This window comes from Heptranchias perlo, chromosome 3 (assembly GCF_035084215.1).
Source record: "Heptranchias perlo isolate sHepPer1 chromosome 3, sHepPer1.hap1, whole genome shotgun sequence".
Classification (NCBI taxonomy): domain Eukaryota; kingdom Metazoa; phylum Chordata; class Chondrichthyes; order Hexanchiformes; family Hexanchidae; genus Heptranchias; species Heptranchias perlo.
The window spans coordinates 596,940-621,243 of NC_090327.1; the positions used below are offsets into that span (position 1 = coordinate 596,940).

The window sequence follows — 24,304 nt, forward strand, 5'->3', positions numbered from 1 at the left end:
TATATTACCCCCAATCCCACGAGCCCTAATCTTGTGTAACAACCTCTTATGTGGCACGTTATAGAATGCCTCTTGAAAATCCAAAAATACAGAGGGATTTGGGCGGAGGGATTTGAGCAGGAGGCAGGTCAACACTTCAAACTCTTACTTGCATTTAGAATGGTCAGGACTCTGCACACCAAGCTTATCGCAGACTATGGTAGTTCTGCTCTGGATGGCAGGGTCGAGCAGCTTTACTGAAGGGGCTGACCTCTTCCAAACTAAATGAAAGCTATGCTCTTTGTTTCCCGGGGCCAGGAACCGAAACCAGTGCAATTAATTAAATTGTTCCGGCCCAAGATCTCTGGAGGAGTCTGCAGCAAGAACATTTGTGTGAAATGCCAGAGGACAAATGAGCTGAAGAGTTGCGAGTAGCTGGTAGCACCTGGCGAAGTGATCCAATCTCTCCTGTTCTGTTTCTCCTCACTGAGGGCTCAGGCCCGTACATGGGGCCTCCTGTCTCAGGCTCGGATCTCTGCAGGACTTCGATGGTGATGATGGTGATGATGGTGGTGATGGCGATGATGATGAAGGTGGCAGTCCATGCTCACCCCCGACAGGATGTGTAGGTGCTGCAGAATGGCATGTCCTGCACCAGCTTCAACCTCTCACTCTCCCACCAATACGATGGGAACACCTCAGACCGCGAACAAAAGACACATACACATTGCAAAGCATTGCGTGCAGGTTGAGATATCAGAATGTGCAGAGACCCCAGCTCACAGCCGCAGGGTGAGATACAAGTGCTTTGCGGTTTTTTTTGAGGTACAGAAACATTTACAAATGTGGAAAGATGCTGATACACAGGCAGACAAGAAGATTTCAAGCTTTCACTTCCCCTCCCCGCCCAGCGAGAGAAATGCTGAAAATCAGTTGTCGAATGCTCACTCAGGGAAAGTACAGACGGATTAGCGATGGAACAGCTGCAACAAGCAGGCAAATTCAACACACTCTCGCATGAAAAGAAATCAAAACTTGCAGCGTCCACAAAATACAAAATACAAAATAAATGAAACAGAAAGGAGATGGGGAGATATGTCTGAAGCTGCCTAGTTCCTGCAGTACAGCATCTCGCGTCCATTTAACCCACAGTTGCAGTTACTGCCCTCTGGTACTTCTCTTTACTCTTGTTTTATACCACAGGGAACAGGTCCGCAGGACAGTGTGTCCATCGTCAGCCAACGCTGCAAATAATTCCCGCTTCTAGTGCCATGCCCATTATAATGGCCCCATAACACACAACACACCCTGTAAACACACCCCATATCATACCACACATGCTATAAACATGCCCCATAACACACCACACATGCTATAAACACACCCCATAACATACCACACGCTATAAACATGCCTCATAACATACCGTACACACTATAAACATGCCCCATTACACACCACACACGCTATAAACACGCCCCATAACACACCACACACTATAAACACACCCCATAACATACCACACACGCTATAAACACACCCCATAACATACCACACACATTTATAAACATACCCCATAGCACACACTCTATAAACATGCTCCATTACACACCACACACACTATAAACGCACCCCATAACACATCACACACGCGATAGATAAGCCCCATAACACACCACACATGCGGTAAACGCACCTTGTAACACACCACACGCTATAAACACACCACACGCTATAAACACACCCCATAACACACACACTATAAACACAACCCATAACATGCTATAAACACACCACACATGCTATAAACACACCACATGCTATAAACGCCCCATAACACACCACTCACACAAGAACCACACCCCATAACACACCACACATGCAAGAAACACACCACACGCACAATAAACACACCCCATAAAACACCACACTCCTTATAAACACACCACAAATGCTATAAATACGCCCCATAACACACCAAAAATGCTGTAACAGCCCCATACACACACCAAACACTATAACGGGCCTGCAAACAAAAGGCACATTACAAATGGGCCAGTAGCATGTGCAAGGGGCAGTACAAATATCTTCGTAAGTAAAATATTACAGGATGCAGAGTAAGAGATGGGAATTAGGGTTGGAATGAAGAGCTCCAGTTATAGAGCTAGCACTGACAGAGACAGATTGGACGATTAGCCCGCCCGTCTGCTGTACTTTCTACGATTCATACCCAGAGTTCGCTAAAAACCAACAGGCCTGCAACGTGTGGTATAAACTGACAGCCTGCAAGTGTTCATTTAACCACAATGAAACTCTTGATTACAGGTCTGGATTCCTTTGGGGCTAACAAATCACAGAGTCCGATCTCATTCAGCTCTTTCATCTCACAACAAAGTACAAGCGTCTCTCAACATCGTTCATCAGTGATAGAAAGGTGATACCACACCTGCCACCGGGCAGGTACTGAGCCACGGGCACAGGTTCTAATACCAGACTGGGCATCGGGCAGGTACTGAGCCACGGGCACAGGTTCTGATACCAGACTGGGCATCGGGCAGGTACTGAGCCACGGGCACAGGTTCTGATACCAGACTGGGCATCGGGCAGGTACTGAGCCACGGGCACAGGTTCTGATACCAGACTGGGCATCGGGCAGGTACTGAGCCACGGGCACAGGTTCTGATACCAGACTGAGCATCGGGCAGGTACTGAGCCACGGGCACAGGTTCTGATACCAGACTGGGCATCGGGCAGGTTCTTCAAGGTCTGGTCCTGATGCTACTGGATCTATAGTGCAACAGGTACAGAACATGCAATTTGACCACTGCAGTCTTATCGTGAAGCTCTTTTGTCCCTTTCAGTTTTATATGGCTTATTGGAAGCAGGACTGCAGCAGGATTGGCTAATGGATGGAAACTGTCTGATTGAGATGGGACTGAGCTGATAGATTCTGTTAGTGTTAGACCCCCGATCCTCAGGACCCGGAATATCCTCAGGGATGCCAAGTTATTCTGACATTGTGGGATCAGTCTCCACTGAAACAGAACCAAGCAGCAAACTGCTACTTACCTGTTTGATGGGGATGGCGCGCCCACTTCCGATATTGTCCGTTTTACCATCTAGGCTTTTCTTGTCCTTATCGGTGTCGCTGCCTTTTCGAGACTGCGGCAGGAGAATGAAGAACGGAGATAAACAAAATATGCTGAGATTTTAAGCGTGTAAACAACACATAGGGAAGGAGGCTGACTGGAAACAGACACCCCTCCCTAAACATACGTCCCAGGGACTCACATGAACACCATGTTGCACTACCCACAAATATACACCTCCTCCTCATGAGAACCCTCACCCTCATCACCCCGGGACAGGGGCTGACCTCTGCACCCACCCCATACAAAGTTCAACCAATTCAAAACTCTGCAATCAGAGTCCACTCACACACATCCCCACACAACCTCACACATCCCCACAAATCCCCACACAACCCCACACATCCCCACACATCCCCACACATCCCCACACAACCTCACACAACCCCACACATCCCCACAAATCCCCACACATCCCCACAAATCCCCACACAACCCCACACATCCCCACACATCCCCACACATCCCCACACATCCCCACACATCCCCACACATCCCCACACAACCTCACACATCCCCACACAACCTCACACATCCCCACACATCCCCACACATCCCCACACATCCCCACACAACCTCACACAACCTCACACAACCCCACACATCCCCACACAACCTCACACAACCTCACACATCCCCACACATCCCCACACAACCTCACACAACCTCACACATCCCCACACAACCTCACACAACCCCACACATCCCCACACAACCTCACACAACCCCACACATCCCCACACATCCCCACACATCCCCACACAACCTCACACATCCCCACACATCCCCACACATCCCCACACAACCTCACACAACCCCACACATCCCCACACAACCTCACACATCCCCACACATCCCCACACATCCCCACACATCCTCACACAACCTCACACATCCCCACACATCCCCACACAACCTCACACATCCCCACACATCCCCACACATCCTCACACAACCTCACACATCCCCACACATCCCCACACAACCTCACACATCCCCACACAACCCCACACATCCTCACACATCCTCACACAACCTCACACATCCCCACACAACCTCACACATCCCCACACAACCTCACACAACCCCACACAACCCCACACATCCCCACACATCCCCACACAACCTCACACAACCTCACACAACCCCACACATCCCCACACATCCCCACACATCCTCACACAACCCCACACATCCCCACACAACCTCACACAACCCCACACATCCCCACACAACCCCACACATCCCCACACATCCCCACACATCCCCACACAACCTCACACAACCTCACACATCCCCACACAACCCCACACATCCTCACACATCCTCACACAACCTCACACATCCCCACACATCCCCACACATCCCCACACAACCTCACACAACCCCACACATCCCCACACAACCTCACACATCCCCACACATCCCCACACATCCCCACACATCCTCACACAACCTCACACATCCCCACACATCCCCACACAACCTCACACATCCCCACACATCCCCACACATCCTCACACAACCTCACACATCCCCACACATCCCCACACAACCTCACACATCCCCACACAACCCCACACATCCTCACACATCCTCACACAACCTCACACATCCCCACACAACCTCACACATCCCCACACAACCTCACACAACCCCACACAACCCCACACATCCCCACACATCCCCACACAACCTCACACAACCTCACACAACCCCACACATCCCCACACATCCCCACACATCCTCACACAACCCCACACATCCCCACACAACCTCACACAACCCCACACATCCCCACACAACCCCACACATCCCCACACATCCCCACACATCCCCACACAACCTCACACAACCTCACACATCCCCACACAACCCCACACAACCTCACACATCCCCACACAACCTCACACATCCCCACACATCCCCACACAACCTCACACATCCCCACACATCCCCACACAACCTCACACATCCCCACACAACCCCACACAACCTCACACATCCCCACACATCCCCACACAACCTCACACATCCCCACACAACCTCACACATCCCCACACATCCCCACACAACCTCACACAACCTCACACAACCTCACACATCCCCACACAACCTCACACATCCCCACACATCCCCACACAACCTCACACATCCCCACACAACCCCACACATCCCCACACATCCCCACACAACCCCACACAACCTCACACATCCCCACACATCCCCACACATCCCCACACAACCCCACACATCCCCACACAACCTCACACAACCTCACACATCCCCACACATCCCCACACATCCCCACACAACCTCACACATCCTCACACATCCTCACACAACCTCACACATCCCCACACATCCCCACACATCCCCACACATCCCCACACATCCTCACACATCCCCACACAACCTCACACAACCCCACACAACCTCACACATCCCCACACAACCTCACACATCCCCACACAACCTCACACATCCCCACACAACCCCACACAACCTCACACAACCCCACACAACCTCACACATCCCCACACAACCCCACACATCCCCACACAACCCCACACAACCTCACACAACCCCACACATCCCCACACAACCTCACACATCCCCACACATCCCCACACATCCCCACACAACCTCACACAACCCCACACAACCTCACACATCCCCACACAACCTCACACAACCCCACACAACCCCACACATCCCCACACATCCCCACACATCCCCACACAACCTCACACATCCCCACACAACCCCACACATCCCCACACAACCCCACACATCCCCACACATCCCCACACAACCCCACACATCCCCACACATCCCCACACATCCCCACACAACCTCACACAACCCCACACATCCCCACAAATCCCCACACATCCCCACACAACCCCACACATCCCCACACAACCTCACACATCCCCACACATCCCCACACAACCCCACACATCCCCACACATCCCCACACAACCCCACACATCCCCACACAACCTCACACATCCCCACACATCCCCACACAACCTCACACATCCCCACACAACCCCACACATCCCCACACATCCCCACACAACCTCACACAACCCCACACATCCCCACACAACCCCACACAACCCCACACAACCCCACACAACCTCACACAACCCCACACATCCCCACACAACCTCACACATCCCCACACATCCCCACACAACCTCACACATCCCCACACAACCCCACACATCCCCACACATCCCCACACATCCCCACACAACCTCACACAACCCCACACATCCCCACACAACCCCACACAACCCCACACAACCCCACACAACCTCACACAACCCCACACAACCTCACACAACCCCACACAACCCCACACAACCCCACACAACCTCACACAACCCCACACAACCTCACACAACCCCACACATCCCCACACAACCCCACACAACCTCACACATCCCCACACAACCCCACACAACCTCACACATCCCCACACAACCTCACACAACCCCACACAACCCCACACATCCCCACACAACCCCACACATCCCCACACAACCCCACACATCCCCACACATCCCCACACATCCTCACACATCCCCACACAACCCCACACAACCTCACACATCCCCACACAACCCCACACATCCCCACACCTCACACAACCTCACACAACCCCACACAACCCCACACATCCCCACACAACCCCACACATCCCCACACAACCCCACACATCCCCACACATCCTCACACATCCCCACACAACCCCACACAACCTCACACATCCCCACACATCCCCACACAACCCCACACATCCCCACACATCCCCACACAACCCCACACAACCCCACACATCCTCACACATCCCCACACAACCCCACACAACCTCACACATCCCCACACAACCCCACACATCCCCACACAACCCCACACATCCCCACACATCCCCACACATCCTCACACATCCCCACACAACCTCACACATCCCCACACATCCCCACACAACCCCACACATCCTCACACATCCCCACACATCCCCACACATCCCCACACATCCCCACACATCCTCACACAACCCCACACATCCCCACACATCCCCACACAACCCCACACAACCTCACACAACCCCACACAACCCCACACATCCCCACACATCCCCACACATCCCCACACAACCCCACACAACCTCACACAACCCCACACATCCCCACACATCCCCACACAACCCCACACACCCCCACACAACCTCACACAACCTCACACATCCCCACACATCCCCACACAACCCCACACAACCTCACACATCCCCACACAACCCCACACAACCTCACACATCCCCACACAACCCCACACAACCCCACACAACCTCACACATCCCCACACAACCTCACACATCCCCACACAACCTCACACAACCTCACACATCCCCACACAACCTCACACATCCCCACACAACCTCACACAACCTCACACATCCCCACACAACCTCACACATCCCCACACAACCTCACACATCCCCACACATCCTCACACATCCCCACACATCCCCACACAACCCCACACATCCCCACACAACCTCACACATCCCCACATCCTCACACAACCCCTCCCCATCCCCACACATCCCCACACAACCCCTCCCCATCCCCACACATCCCCACACAACCTCACACATCCCCACACATCCCCACACATCCTCACACAACCCCTCCCCATCCCCACACATCCCCACACAACCTCACACAACCTCACACATCCCCACACATCCCCACACAACCTCACACATCCCCACACATCCCCACACAACCCCTCCCCATCCCCACACAACCTCACACATCCCCACAAAACCGCTCCCCATCCCCACACATCCCCACACACCCCCTCCCCATCCCCACACAACCCCTCCCCACCCTCATGCCTCCTATGCAGCCCCTCCCCACGGCACCAACCTCCCATCATTCACATACGGTTCTAAATCCATGCCGTTCAATCCCACTCCTCATTCAAACTCCCCTCCAGGATTGCAGCAGGTTACTGAGACCAGCCCTAACCCTAATCCACTGCAGGACTGAGGGAGCACCGCACTGTCGGAGGGTCAGTACTGAGGGAGAGCTGCATTGTCGGAGGGTCAGTACTGAGGGAGAGCCGCACTGTCGGAGGGTCAGTACTGAGGGAGCACCGCACTGTCGGAGGGTCAGTACTGAGGGAGAGCTGCATTGTCGGAGGGTCAGTACTGAGGGAGAGCTGCATTGTCGGAGGGTCAGTACTGAGGGAGAGCTGCACTGTTGGAGGGTCAGTACTGAGGGAGAGCTGCATTGTCGGAGGGTCAGTACTGAGGGAGGGCTGCATTGTCGGAGGGTCAGTACTGAGGGAGCGCCGCACTGTCGGAGGGTCGGTACTGAGGGAGCGCCGCACTGTCGGAGGGTCGGTACTGAGGGAGCGCCGCACTGTCGGAGGGTCAGTACTGAGGGAGCGCCGCACTGTCGGAGGGTCAGTACTGAGGGAGCGCCGCACTGTCGGAGTGTCAGTACTGAGCAAGTGCTGCACTGTCGGAGGGTCAGTACTGGGGGAGCGCTGCACTGTCGGAGGGTCAGTACTGGGGGAGCGCTGCACTGTTGGAGAGCACGCTGCTCCGTCAGAGGGGCAGTACTGAGGGAGTGCTGAACTGTCAGAGGGGCAGTACTGAGGGAGTTCTACACTTTCTTTTATTTGTTCATGGGATGTGGGCGTCGCTGTCGGAGGGTCAGTACTGAGGGAGAGCTGCATTGTCGGAGAGTCAGTACTGAGGGAGAGCTGCACTGTCGGAGGGTCAGTACTGAGGGAGAGCTGCATTGTCGGAGGGTCAGTACTGAGGGAGAGCTGCATTGTCGGAGGGTCAGTACTGAGGGAGAGCTGCATTGTCGGAGGGTCAGTACTGAGGGAGAGCTGCACTGTCGGAGGGTCAGTACTGAGGGAGAGCTGCATTGTCGGAGGGTCAGTACTGAGGGAGAGCTGCACTGTCGGAGGGTCAGTACTGAGGGAGAGCTGCACTGTCGGAGGGTCAGTACTGAGGGAGAGCTGCATTGTCGGAGGGTCAGTACTGAGGGAGAGCTGCATTGTCGGAGGGTCAGTACTGAGGGAGAGCTGCATTGTCGGAGGGTCAGTACTGAGGGAGAGCTGCACTGTCGGAGGGTCAGTACTGAGGGAGAGCTGCATTGTCGGAGGGTCAGTACTGAGGGAGAGCTGCACTGTCGGAGGGTCAGTACTGAGGGAGAGCTGCATTGTCGGAGGGTCAGTACTGAGGGAGAGCTGCATTGTCGGAGGGTCAGTACTGAGGGAGAGCTGCATTGTCGGAGGGTCAGTACTGAGGGAGAGCTGCACTGTCGGAGGGTCAGTACTGAGGGAGAGCTGCATTGTCGGAGGGTCAGTACTGAGGGAGAGCTGCACTGTCGGAGGGTCAGTACTGAGGGAGAGCTGCATTGTCGGAGGGTCAGTACTGAGGGAGAGCTGCATTGTCGGAGGGTCAGTACTGAGGGAGAGCTGCATTGTCGGAGGGTCAGTACTGAGGGAGAGCTGCACTGTCGGAGGGTCAGTACTGAGGGAGAGCTGCATTGTCGGAGGGTCAGTACTGAGGGAGAGCTGCACTGTCGGAGGGTCAGTACTGAGGGAGAGCTGCACTGTCGGAGGGTCAGTACTGAGGGAGCGCTGCACTGTCGGAGGGTCAGTACTGAGGGAGAGCTGCACTGTCGGAGGGTCAGTACTGAGGGAGAGCTGCATTGTCGGAGGGTCAGTACTGAGGGAGAGCTGCACTGTCGGAGGGTCAGTACTGAGGGAGAGCTGCATTGCCGGAGGTGCCGTCCGTTGATGAGGGGTTAAACAGATGCCCCCTGTCTGCCTGTTCTGCTGATTCAGGTAGATGTGACAGATCCAGAGGCAGTATTTGTGGAAGTGCACTCGTCCTGGCCAACATTCCTCCCTCAACCAACACTAGCAGAACGCTGATCAACTATTCCTTGGGCTCACAGCTGTGTGCGAGATTTTACTCTGCTCAAACTGGCTACCACATTTAAACTTCAATCAGTTCACTTTATCTGAACCACATGGAGGTTTTTTTTATTATTCATTCTTGGGATGTGGGCGTCACTGGCAATGCCAGCAATTACTGCCCATCCCTAGTTGCCCTGATACAACTGAGTGACTTGCTGGGCCACTTCAGAGGGCAGTTAAGAGTCAACCACGTTGGTGTGGGACTGGAGTCACATATTGGCCCAGACCGGGTAAGGACGGCAGGTTTCCTTCCCTAAAGGACATTAGTGAACCATCATTCATTTAGTTATATATTCAGCCCAGTTTGGGTTTTTACGACAATCCGACAGCTTCACTTTTACTGAGACCAGCTAATTTCCAGATTTTTAAAAACTGAAATCAAATGCTCAAACTGCCCAGGGTGGGATTTGAACCCACGTTCTCTGGATTACTGGTCCAGGGGCTTAACCTCTACATTACGTCGGAGGGGATGGAATGTCGAGCCCCAGAGACTTTAAACGCAGATTAACTGAGATATTTATTGTCGACAGTAAGAGTACTAAAGGATGCGGAGAAATAACAACTTGCATTTATACAGCGCCTTTAACGTAATAAAACGTCCCATGGAGCTTCACAGGAACGATTTTCAAACAAAATTTGACACCAAGCCACATAAGGAGATGTTAGGACAGGTGGGGTCAAAGAGGTAGGTTTTAAGGAGCGTCTTGAAGGAGGAGAGAGAGGTAGAGAGGCGGAGAGATTTAGGGAGGGAATTCCAGAGCTTAGGGCTTAGGCAGCTGAAGGCACGGCCGCCAATGGTGGAGCGATTAAAATCGGGGGTACGCAAGAGGCCAGAATTGGAGGAGCGCAGAGATCTCGGAGGGTTGTAGGGCTGAAGGAGGTTACAGAGATAGGGAAGGGTGAGGGCTGTGGAGGGATCTGAACACGAGGATGAGAATTTTTAAATCGAGGTGTTCCCGGACAGGGAGCCAATGTAGGTCAGCGAGCACAGGGGTGATGGGTGAACGGGACTGGGTGCGAGTTAGGATACGGGCAGCAGGGTTTAAAAGAGTTTAAAAGAGTATGATGCATTGGCTACCAGAATGCCAGGCAGGCAGGCTGTGCCGCCTGGCCTATTGCTGCTCCTGTGAGGTTTGAGGTGTCTCTGAGTGATGCAATAAGGTGCTGTCTATCTAAATGCAAACCCGCCTTCCTTTCCTCAATAACTATCAGGAAAGATTGAACAGGCTGGAGTTCTTTTCTCTAGAAAAGAGAAGACTGAGGGGTGACCTGATAGAGGTCTTTAAGGTTATGAAGGAGTTTGATAGGGTAGACGTAGAGAAGATGTTTCCACTTGTGGGGGAGACCAGAACTAGAGGCCATAAATATAAGATAGTCATTAATAAATCCAAAAGGGAATTCAGGAGAAACTTTGTTACCCAGAGAGTGGTGAGAATGTGGAACTCGCTCCCACAAGGAGTAGTTGAGGCGAATAGCAGAGATGCATTTAAGGGGAAGCTGGATAAACGCATGAGGGAAAAAGGAACAGAAGGATATGCTGATAGGATTAGATGAAGTAGGGCAGGAGGAGACTCGAATGGAGCATAAACACCAGCATGGACCAGTTGGGCTGAATGGCCTGTTTCTGTGCTGTAAATTCAATGTAAATCCTTTCTCTTGCTCCGTTTTGGGAAATTGATAATAATTGCATCAAACTGGCAGAGGTTTCGATTCACCCACCACTCGGTGACAGTGAGGGTCCGCAGGGATTTGCGGCCTGTAGCTGAGCCTGGGTGAGCTGCAATTCCCTCACTGTGCAAGGGACCATTGAAGCTCGAGGCAGGAAGTGCTGTCGCTCTCTGAGAGACCCTCCTCTTCTCCCCTCTCTATGGGCCCTATTCATGGATGGGAAGTAGACAGGAAGGATGAATTTCCCTCAGCAGAGGGGTCAGTGACCAGGGGGCATAGATTTAAAGTAATTGGTAGAAGGATTAGAGGGGAGCTGAGGAGAAATATTTTCATCCAACTCATTTAAAAAGTACTTGGATGTGCACCTGAAGTGCCGTAACCTACAGGGCTACAGACCAAGTGCTGGAAAATGGGATTGGCTGGGTGGCTCTTTACGGACACGATGGGCCGAATGGCCTCCTTCTGTGCCGTAACTTTCTATGACTCCATGGACCCTATTCAGTCGTGTACAGCCTAGTAATGCATGCTCACTGCTGGCTTCCGATCAAACCTACTCCAGGAGTTGAGCCTATAGCCTACACCGACACTTTAGTGCAGTACTGAAGGAACGTTACGTGTTAAAAGCTCTGTGCTCCCTCAACCCTCTCACCTCTCTCTTCTCCTTTCTATGACCATGCCCCTCCTAGGCTCGGTGTCACTTTCCGTCTTGGACGTTAAAGGCGCTATATAAATACAAACTGTGTTACCCGGCCTCCCTGTGGTGGGTGTTTCAGATCCGATGATACTGTTGGAAGAGCAGGGAGCTCTCCCAGTGTCCTGGGGCCAATATTCCTCCCTCAATCAACACCAACAAAACAGATGAACCGGTCCTTTATCTCACTGCTGTTTATTGGATCTTACCGTGGGCAAAACGGTGCTACATATATGTTCATCTTTTTAAATTGCTTGATGCCAATAAACATCGTGGTCAATTTACGAGGCTCAGGCTGTCATTAAATAATGGTCGTTTCACCCTGAACCCAGGAGGGAGCCCGGTAAGGAGAGCACCTGTGTCGTACTTACTGTGAATATGTTTGAGCGTCGCTTGGATTGTTTGCGGACAGGAGTGGGCGTGCTGGACGCAGCGATTGTCTCAATTCGCAGTTCCTTCTGGCTGATGCTGGGTGTGGACGGCACTGAGGAGGAATAATCACTGAAGACCCCTCCATTAGCAGCCTGTGGGGGTCACATCAGGTTAACAGCAAAATACCACAGCTCCCACACGTTCTTTCATTTCTTTCTAAGCTATACATTGGTCTCCACTGAGACTGTAGGTGAGCTGCTCTCTCTCCTCTCCGCCATCTCCCGTCACCAGTACAGGTGAGCTGCTCTCTCTCCTCCCCGCCATCTCCCGTCACCAGTACAGATGAGCTGCTCTCTCTCCTCCCCGCCATCTCCCGTCACCAGTACAGGTGAGCTGCTCTCTCTCCTCCCCGCCATCTCCCGTCACCAGTACAGAGGAGCTGCTCTCTCTCCTCCCCGCCATCTCCCGTCACCAGTACCGGTGAGCTGCTCTCTCTCCTCTCCGCCATCTCCCGTCACCAGTACAGGTGAGCTGCTCTCTCTCCTCCCCGCCATCTCCCGTCACCAGTACCGGTGAGCTTCTCTCTCTCCTCCCCGCCATCTCCCGTCACCAGTACAGGTGAGCTGCTCTCTCTCCTCCCCGCCATCTCCCGTCACCAGTACAGGTGAGCTGCTCTCTCTCCTCTCCGCCATCTCCCGTCACCAGTACAGGTGAGCTGCTCTCTCTCCTCTCCGCCATCTCCCGTCACCAGTACAGGTGAGCTGCTCTCTCTCCTCTCCGCCATCTCCCGTCACCAGTACAGGTGAGCTGCTCTCTCTCCTCTCCGCCATCTCCCGTCACCAGTACAGGTGAGCTGCTCTCTCTCCTCTCCGCCATCTCCCATCACCAGTACAGGTGAGCTGCTCTCTCTCCTCCCCGCCATCTCCCGTCACCAGTACAGGTGAGCTGCTCTCTCTCCTCCCCGCCATCTCCCGTCACCAGTACCGGTGAGCTGCTCTCTCTCCTCCCCGCCATCTCCCGTCACCAGTACAGGTGAGCTGCTCTCTCTCCTCCCCGCCATCTCCCGTCACCAGTACAGGTGAGCTGCTCTCTCTCCTCCCCGCCATCTCCCGTCACCAGTACAGGTGAGCTGCTCTCTCTCCTCTCCGCCATCTCCCGTCACCAGTACAGGTGAGCTGCTCTCTCTCCTCCCCGCCATCTCCCGTCACCAGTACAGGTGAGCTGCTCTCTCTCCTCCCCGCCATCTCCCGTCACCAGTACAGGTGAGCTGCTCTCTCTCCTCCCCACCATCTCCCGTCACCAGTACAGGTGAGCTGCTCTCTCTCCTCTCCGCCATCTCCCGTCACCAGTACAGGTGAGCTGCTCTCTCTCCTCTCCGCCATCTCCCGTCACCAGTACAGGTGAGCTGCTCTCTCTCCTCTCCCAAATCCCTGTAAAACTGCCTTTACTTTACTGTCTTTACAGTTCTTCATGCAGTTATGTGTCTGTGAGCTTAAATCCCTCTCTGTTACAGAGATGTTACAGTGCCCCATTTGTGAGTGTGTGTGTGCACACATGTATGCCCAGGCGGGTTTATATGACTGAGAGTGTGCAGATGCGTGAGCATGCTTGCATATGTGTACACATATTTGGTGGCTCATACGCTTGTCTCTATCTCTCTCTCCCCACCTCTGTCCCTCTCCCTCTCCCCCTCATTGTCTCTCTCTCTCGCTCTCTCCCACCCTCTTTGTCTCCTGTCTCTCCCTCTCTCCCCCTCTTTGTCTCTGCCTCTCTCTCTCTCTCTGCCACCCCCTCTTTATCTCTGTCTCTCTCACTATCCCCATCTTTGTCTCATCAGTCCCTCTCTCCCCCTCTTTGTCTCTGTCTGTCTCTCTCTCCCCACTTTGTCTGTGTCTGTCTCTCTCTCCCCCTCTTTGTCTCTGTCTCTGTCTCTCTCTCCCATCCCTCTGTCTCTGTCACTCTCTCCCTCTCCTTGTCTCTCTCTCTTTGTCCCTGTCTCTGTCTCCCTCTCTCCCCCCCCATCTGTCTCTCTCTCTCTCTCTCCCCCACTCTTTGTCTCTCTCTCTCCCTCTCTTTGCCTCTGTCTCTCTCTCTCTCCCACCCCCCCTCTCTGTCTCTCTCCCCCTATCTGTCTCTCTCCCTCCCCCCTCTTTGTCTCTGTCTCTCTCTCCCCCTCTGTCTCTGTCTCTCTCTCCTCCCCTCTGTCTCTCTCTCTCTCTCTCTCTATCCCCCCCACTTTGTCTCTGTCTCTCTCTCTGTCCCTCCCTTTGCCTCTGTCTCTGTCTCTCTCTCCCCATCTCTGTCTCTCTCCCCCCTCTTTGTCTGTCTCTCTCTCCCTCCCTTTGTCTCTGTCTCTGTCTCTCTCTCTCCCCCTTTGTCTCTCTCTCTCTCCCTCCCTTTGTCTGTCTCTCTCTCCCTCCCTTTGTCTGTCTCTCCCTCCCTCCCTTTGTCTGTCTCTCCCTCCCTCCCTTTGTCTGTCTCTCTCTCTCTCTCTCCCTCCCTTTGTCTCTGTCTCTCTCTCTCTCTCCCCCCTCTTTGTCTCTGTCTCTCTCTCCCTCTCTCTCCCTCCCCCCATCTCTGTCTCTCTCTCTCTCCCCCGTCTCTGTCTGTCTCCCTCTCTCTCCCCCCGTCTCTGTCTGTCTCCCTCTCTCTCCCCCCGTCTCTGTCTGTCTCCCTCTCGCTCTCTCTCTCCCCCCCCCTTTGTCTCTGTCTCTCGCTCCCTCTCTTTGTCTCTCTCCCTCCCCCCCGTCTCTGTCTCTCGCTCCCTGCCCCCGTCTCTGTCTCTCTCTCTCTCTCCCCCACCTTTGTCTCTGTCTCTCTCTCTCTCTCCCCCCCCGTCTCTGTCTCTGTCTCTCTCTCTCTCTCTCCCCCCATCTCTGTCTCTCTCTCTCTCTCTCCCCCCGTCTCTGTCTCTCTCTCTCTCTCCCCCCCCGTCTCTGTCTGTCTCTCTCTCTCCCCCACCTTTGTCTCTGTCTCTCTCTCTCTCTCTCTCTCTCCCCCCCCGTCTCTGTCTCTGTCTCTCTCTCTCTCTCTCCCCCCATCTCTGTCTGTCTCTCTCTCTCTCTCCCCCACCTTTGTCTCTGTCTCTCTCGCCCTCTCTTTGTCTCTCTCTCCCTCCCTTTGTCTCTGTCTCTCTCTCTCCCCACCCCCCCCCGTCTCTGTCTCTCCCCCCCTCTTTGTCTCTGTCTCTCTCTCCCCCTCTTTGTCTCTGACACACTTACATGTACAAACAGTTGGGACCTCACCTGATTGATGTGCACGGATGGGATGGAGGAGTTAGGAACAGAGGAATGACTGGGAGAGTTTGGCAGTGACTTGCAGGGTCCAATCGATAACTGCTGCTTCTTCCGTAACGCCACAATCTTCTGAGCCACTAAACGAGGGAACACCAGACACTATTAGTCTTTCTGAATGAGCCAATCGGTTAGCTACACAGACTCTGTACAGACAATCTCAGTATCTCCACTTTCGCCAATGTGCTGACTCTTTCTCGGCAAAGTTCCAACACCTGCTGGTACTCTGCCCATTTTTCACTTGTGAACATAGACATTGGGTGTCAGCAAGCTATTCACCTGCAGGGGCATCACAGCTGAGCCCAATGCTCCCGACCCAGATCCACACAGGAGCAGGACCACTGGTTACTATTTCCCCGCCCTAGCACCAGGCGTTGAAACCTGGTTCTGGGAGGTGAGGAGCGCACCAAGATGATGATATACGCGGGACAGCAATGAGATCTACAGCTTCTCTGAGAGCTCCAGTTGGTCTGAGGGATTTCTGCTGCACAGCTGCAGTACCACACTGCGTCACCAAAGGGCGCCAGTGGGACTGGTGACTTCTGTTGGATCAACACCACCACCTGCAGGTGGCTCGGCAGAACTGCAGCCACTTGATCACAGAATCATAGAAAGTTACGGCACAGAAGGAGGCCATTCGGCCCATTGTGTCCGTGCCGGCTGAAAAAGAGCTATCCAGCTTCATCCTACTTTCCAGCACTTGGTCCGTAGCCCTGTGGGTTACAACACTTCAGGTGCACATCCAAGTACTTTTTTAATGAGTTGAGGGTTTCTGCCTCTCCCATCCTCTCAGGCAGTGAGTTCCAGACCCCCACCACACTCGGGGCGAAAAAATTTCTCTTCAGCTCCCCTCTAATCCTTCTACCAATCACTTTAAATCTATGCCCCCTGATCGACCTGTGAATTTTAACAGGTATCAATTTACAATGTCATAAATACAAAATATAAATTTCACAAAGAGCTCCAGCAGACAGCATGCAGTCAATTGAAGGGAAAAGAACAGGTAGAACATGAGAACATACGAACATACGAATTAAGAGCAGGAGTAGGCCATTCAGCCCCTCAAGCCTGCTCTGCCATTTGATAAGATCATGGCTGATGGAGAAGGAGTAGCAAAATGAATGAAAGAGAGCAAAGGGACAAAAGAAAGTTGTATTTACTGTCTGGAACCCTGACCACAGAAGGAGTTGCCTGAAACTGTGCTCCAGTAAATTCAGCGTGTGCTATGAAAGCTCAAAAGGTGACATTACCATCCTGGAAGACCCGTTCTACGTTCAGTCCGTACGTAGCACAGGTCTCATAGTACGTGCATCGCTTCAAGTCATTGGACAGCTTCCGGGCTCTAGAATCGTCGATAACCCGAGGGTTCGTTGCACTGATTGCATCTAATCAATGGATCAAGAACAGGCGGTTAATAAACAGTCACAGATTAGCTACAGGCGGTTAATAAACAGTCACAGATTAGCTACAGGCGGTTAATAAACAGTCACAGATTAGCTACAGGCGGTTAATAAACAGTCACAGATTAGCTACAGGCGGTTAATAAACAGTCACAGATTAGCTACAGGCAGCTAATAAACAGTCACAGATTAGCTATAGGCAGCTAATAAACAGTCACAGATTAGCTACAGGCGGTTAATAAACAGCCACAGAGTAACAACAGGCGGTTAATAAAGTCACAGATTAGCTACAGGCGGTTAATAAAGTCGCAGATTAGCTACAGGCAGCTAATAAACAGTCACAGAGTAATAACAGGTGGTTAATAAACAGTCACAGATTAACCACAGGCAATTATTAAACAACCACAGATTAACTACAGGCAGATAATTAACAGTCACAGATTAACTACAGGCTGTTAATAAACAGTCGTGCACAGTTACACTGGGGAACAGGAAGTAATAGTCACACCCACACTACACACAGGTAAACGTCATTAATAATTACAGTCACACACACACACACACACACACACACAGTTACACTAGGTAACAGGCAGTTAATAAAGAGTCAAACACAGTTACACTGGGTAACAGGCAGTAATAGGGAGTCACACACAGGGAAACATGGGACCCAGCACACCTGTACCATGCCCGTGACCGTCCTTCACCCATGTGCCTGGAGCAGAAACACTCCTAATGCAGCTCATCGTCTACCTGCCACCCACTCGTGTCCCATCCCACCACCCTTGGGACGCTGTCTGAGGTGAGAATAAAAAAGGGCGGAGGAAGATGGGCCAAATAATGTGTTCCCAAAAAATTTCCAAAAACGAAAAGGTCCAAACACAGAGTTTTCTTCTGGTAGGTCGGTGAGATTGGCCACTCAGGGAAGTCACCCCTGGGTTTGGGACCAGTATAAAATGCAGCCAGTCCACATGACACCCAAGTCAGTGAGAGATGGCGAGCGTTTTGACGACAGCCCACCTTCATCCTGTCTCAACCAATGTCCAGAGGGAGTCACTCAAAACCTGGCCAATTCTTCCCATCTCTAACCCAGGGAACTGATGTCATTTGCTGCCCTCTCGCCGGCCAGCTCAGGTTCTGCAGGTTTATACCTTGCTTTGGATCAATGACTCAACTTGTTGTGCCATTGTGACAGACAACACTGGATCTCTCGGGGACAATATAGAACGCTGTGCACAGCAATCTCTTACCTTGTGTCCCTACAAGTACCATCGGTATCTCGGCTGTGTTACGGTAACTGGAGAGTCGCATGTAATAATTGTAAACCGTCTGAAAGCTGATTTCATCCTCCAGACTGAAGACAAAGATCACGGCATCCACCCAGGCTGCAAACTGCACGGGACACAAACAAATCTCAGCATCAGTGGGTGGACCAACAAATGTATCCCACCTACCCACCGTATCCCTCAATCCCACCTACCCACCGTATCCCTCAATCCCACCTACCCACCCTATCCCTCAATCCCACCTACCCACCGTATCCCTCAATCCCACCTACCCACCGTATCCCTCAATCCCACCTACCCACCCTATCCCTCAATCCCACCTACCCACCCTATCCCTCAATCCCACCTACCCACCGTATCCCTCAATCCCATCCACTCACCCTATCCCTCAATCCCACCTACCCACCGTATCCCTCAATCCCACCTACCCACCCTATCCCTCAATCCCACCTACCCACCCTATCCCTCAATCCCACCTACCCACCATATCCCTCAATCCCACCTACCCACCCTATCCCTCAATCCGACCGACCCACCCTATCCCTCAATCCCACCTACCCACCGTATCCCTCAATCCCACCTACCCACCGTATCCCTCAATCCCACCTACTCACCGTATCCCTCAATCCCACCTACCCACCGTATCCCTCAATCCCACCTACCCCTCAATCCCACCTTCTCAACATGGATTGCTCTTGCAGAGAGCCAGCACGTGCTCGACAGGCCGAATGGCCACCTTCTGTGCTGTAACCATTCTATGATTCATCAATCCCATCGACCTACCTTCTCACCATATCCCTTAACCCCACCTACCCAATCCCTGGGACACCAGACTCAGTACATCCCCCCAGCACCGATCTCTGGGACACCGCACTCAGTACATCTCCCCAGCACCGATCCCTGGGACACCGCACTCAGTACATCTCCCCAGCACCGATCCCTGGGACACCAGACTCAGTACATCTCCCCAGCACCAATCCCTGGGACACCAGACTCAGTACACCTCCCCAGCACCGATCTCTGGGACACCAGACTCAGTACATCTCCCCAGCACCAATCCCTGGGACACCGCACTCAGTACATCTCCCCAGCACCGATCTCTGGGACACCACACTCAGTACATCTCCCCAGCACCGATCCCTGGGACACCGCACTCAGTACATCTCCCCAGCACCGATCCCTGGGACACCAGACTCAGTACATCTCCCCAGCACCAATCCCTGGGACACCAGACTCAGTACATCTCCCCAGCACCAATCCCTGGGACACCAGACTCAGTACATCTCCCCAGCACCGATCCCTGGGACACCGCACTCAGTACATCTCCCCAGCACCAATCTCTGGGACACCGCACTCAGTACATCCCCCCAGCACCGATCCCTGGGACACCGCACTCAGTACATCCCCCCAGCACCGATCCCTGGGACACCGCACTCAGTACATCTCCCCAGCACCGATCCCTGGGACACCGCACTCAGTACATCTCCCCAGCACCGATCCCTGGGACACCAGACTCAGTACATCCCCCCAGCACCGATCCCTGGGACACCACACTCAGTACATCTCCCCAGCACCGATCCCTGGGACACCAGACTCAGTACATCCCCCCAGCACCGATCCCTGGGACACCGCACTCAGTACATCTCCCCAGCACCGATCCCTGGGACACCGCACTCAGTACATCTCCCCAGCACCGATCCCTGGGACACCGCACTCAGTACATCCCCCCAGCACCGATCCCTGGGACACCGCACTCAGTACATCTCCCCAGCACCGATCCCTGGGACACCGCACTCAGTACATCTCCCCAGCACCGATCCCTGGGACACCAGACTCAGTACATCCCCCCAGCACCGATCCCTGGGACACCACACTCAGTACATCTCCCCAGCACCGATCCCTGGGACACCAGACTCAGTACATCCCCCCAGCACCGATCCCTGGGACACCGCACACAGTACATCTCCCCAGCACCGATCCCTGGGACACCGCACTCAGTACATCTCCCCAGCACCGATCCCTGGGACACCGCACTCAGTACATCCCCCCAGCACCGATCCCTGGGACACCACACTCAGTACATCTCCCCAGCACCGATCCCTGGGACACCAGACTCAGTACATCCCCCCAGCACCGATCCCTGGGACACCGCACTCAGTACATCTCCCCAGCACCGATCCCTGGGACACCACACTCAGTACATCCCCCCAGCACCGATCCCTGGGACACCGCACTCAGTACATCCCCCCAGCACCGATCCCTGGGACACCACACTCAGTACATCTCCCCAGCACCGATCTCTGGGACACCAGACTCAGTACATCCCCCCAGCACCGATCCCTGGGACACCGTACTCAGTACATCTCCCCAGCACCGATCCCTGGGATACCCCACTCAGTACATCTCCCCAGCACCAATCTCTGGGGCACCCCACTCTGTTCATCACCATCGGATGGTGTAGTCATTATGTTACTGAACATGGACATGTTGGGCCGAAGGGCCTGTTTCCATGCTGTAAACTTCTATGATTCTAGTAATCCAGAGGTAGGATAATAATTCAAAGAAACTGATGTCAAATTCCACTATGAGAATTAGAATTCAGTTTCCGATATCTAGAAATAAAATCTGGTCTCAGTAAAAGTGACCATGAAGCCATCGGATTGTCATCAATACCCATATGGTTCACTAATGTCCTTTAGGGAAGGAAACCAGCCGTCCTTACCTGGTCTGGCCTATATGTGACTCCAGACCCACAGCAATGTGGATGATTCTTAATCGCCATCTGAAATGGCCTAGCAAGACACTCAGTTCTACAATCTCACTACGAAAAGTCATAATAAGAATTAAACCGGACGGACCACCCATCAGCGAACCACTAGGCACCGGACACGACAAAGGCAACCCAAACCCAGTCGATCCTGCAAAGTCCTCCTCACCAACATTTGGGGACTTGTGCCAAAATTGGGAGAGCTGTCCCACAGACTAGTCAAGCAACAGCGTGACATAGCCATACTCACAGAATCATACCTTTCAGCCAACGTCCCAGACTCTTCCATCACCATCCCTGGGTATGTCCTGTCCCAACGGCTGGACAGACCCACCAGAGGTGGCGGTACAGTGATATACAGTCAGGAGGGAGTGGCCCTGGGAGTCCTCAACATTGACTCCGGACCCCATGAAATCTCATGGCATCAGGTCAAACATGGGGAAGGAAACCTCTAATGTAGTACCGCTAATGTAGTACCATTATTCAAGAAGGGGAGTAGGGAAAAACCGGGGAACTACAGGCCAGTGAGCCTAACATCAGTGGTAGGAAAATTATTGGAAAAAATTCTGAAGGACAAAATTAGTCTCCACTTGGAGAAGCAAGGATTAATCAGGGATAGTCAACATGGCTTTGTCAAGGGAAGATCATGTCTGACTAATTTGATTGAATTTTTTGAGGGGGTGACTAGGCGTGTGGATGAGGGTAACGCAGTGGATGTGGTATACATGGATTTCAGTAAGGCCTTCGATAAAGTCCCGCACAGGAGACTGGTCAAGAAGGTACGAGCCCATGGAGTCCAGGGTGCCTTGGCACTTTGGATACAAAACTGGCTTAGTGGCAGAAGGCAGAGGGTGATGGTCGAAGGTTGTTTTTGTGACTGGAAGCCTGTGGCCAGTGGGGTACCACAGGAATCGGTGCTGGGGCCCTTGCTGTTTGTGGTCTACATTAACGACTTGGATATGAATGTAAAAGGTATGATCAGTAAGTTCGCTGATGATACAAAAATTGGTAGGGTGGTAAATAGCGAGGAGGATAGCCTCAGTCTGCAGGACGATATAGATGGGTTGGTCAGATGGGCAGAACAGTGGCAAATGGAATTTAACCCGGAAAAGTGCGAGGTGATGCACTTTGGAGGGACTAACAAGGCAAGGGAATACACAATGAATGGGAAGACCCGAGGCGAGACAGAGGGTCAGAGGGATCTTGGTGTGCAAGTTCACAGATCCCTGAAGGCGGCGGAACAGGTAGATAAGCTGGTAAAGAAGGCATATGGGATACTTGCCTTTATTAGCCGAGGCATACAATATAAGAGCAAGGAGGTTATGATGGAGCTGTATAAAACACTGGTTAGGCCACAGCTGGAGTACTGTGTGCAGTTCTGGTCGCCGCACTACAGGAAGGATGTGATCGCTTTGGAGAGGGTGCAGAGGAGATTCACCAGGATGTTACCAGGGCTGGAGCGCTTCAGCTATGAAGAGAGACTGGGAAGATTGGGTTTGTTTTCCTTGGAGCAGAGGAGGCTGAGGGGGGACATGATTGAGGTGTACAAAATTATGAGGGGCATAGATAGGATGGATACAAGGAGCTTTTTCCCTTTGTTGAGGGTTCTATAACAAGGGGGCATAGATTCAAGGTAAAAGGCGGGAGGTTTAGAGGGGATTTGAGAAAGAACTTTTTCACCCAGAGGGTGGTTGGAGTCTGGAACTCACTGCCTGAGAGGGTTGTGGAGGGAGGAACCCTCACAACATTCAAGAAGCATTTGGATGAGCACTTGAAATGCCATACCATACAAGGCTACGGACCAAATGCTGGAATATGGGATTAGATTAGACTGGGCTTGATGGCCGGCGCGGACACGATGGGCCGAAGGGCCTCTATCCGTGCTGTATAACTCTATGACTCTATGACTCTAACCTCCTGCTGATTACCACCTACGGCCCTCCCTCAGCTGATGAATCAGTCCTCCTCCATGTTGAACACCACTTGGAGGAAGCACTGTGGATAGCAAGGGCACAGAATGTACTCTGGGTGGGGGACTTCAATGTGCATCAACAAGAGTGGCTTGGTAGCACCACTACTGACCGAGTTGGCCGAGTCCTGAAGGACATAGCTGCCAGACTGAGCCTGCAGCAGGTGGTGAGCGAACCAACACGAGAGAAAAACCTACTTGACCTCGTCCTCATCAATCTACCTGTCACAGATGCATCTGTCCATGATAGTACTGGTAGGAGTAACCACTGCACAGTCCTTGTGGAGATGAAGTCCCGTCTTCACACTGAGGACACCATCCAACGTGTTGTGTGGCACTATCACCGTGCAAAGTGGGATAGATTCAGAACAGATCGAGCAGCTCAAAACTGGGCATCCATGAGGCACTGTGGGCCATCAGCAGCAGAATTGTATTCCAGCACAATCTATAACCTCATGGCCCAGCATATTCCTCACTCTACCATTACCAACAAGCCAGGATATAAACCCTGAGTCAATGAGGAGTGGGTACAGTAGCATAGTGGTTATGTTACTGGGCTAGTAATCCAGAGGCCTGGACTAAAATCCAGAGTCATGAGTTCAAATCCCGCCACGGCAGCTGGCGAATTTAAATTCAATTAATTAATTTAATTCAATTAATTAAATAAAAATCTGGAATTAAAATACGAGTATCAGTAATGATGGCCA

General features: G+C 52.8%; 1 protein-coding gene across 3 annotated transcripts in view; it reads right to left on the reverse strand.

Moving 5' to 3' along the window:
• LOC137309207 (arf-GAP with GTPase, ANK repeat and PH domain-containing protein 3-like) overlaps positions 1–24,304 on the reverse strand; it is an 862,346-nt gene that overhangs the window by 342,708 nt on the left and 495,334 nt on the right. For all 3 annotated transcript variants that reach the window (XM_067977476.1, XM_067977484.1, XM_067977468.1), the window contains exons 5-9: positions 18,826–18,967; positions 17,426–17,560; positions 16,128–16,255; positions 12,882–13,034; positions 3,049–3,141 (exon numbers count right to left, since the gene is read on the reverse strand). In XM_067977476.1, coding sequence (XP_067833577.1) covers positions 3,049–3,141; positions 12,882–13,034; positions 16,128–16,255; positions 17,426–17,560; positions 18,826–18,967 — 651 coding nt within the window. The remainder of the gene's footprint in view (positions 1–3,048; positions 3,142–12,881; positions 13,035–16,127; positions 16,256–17,425; positions 17,561–18,825; positions 18,968–24,304) is intronic.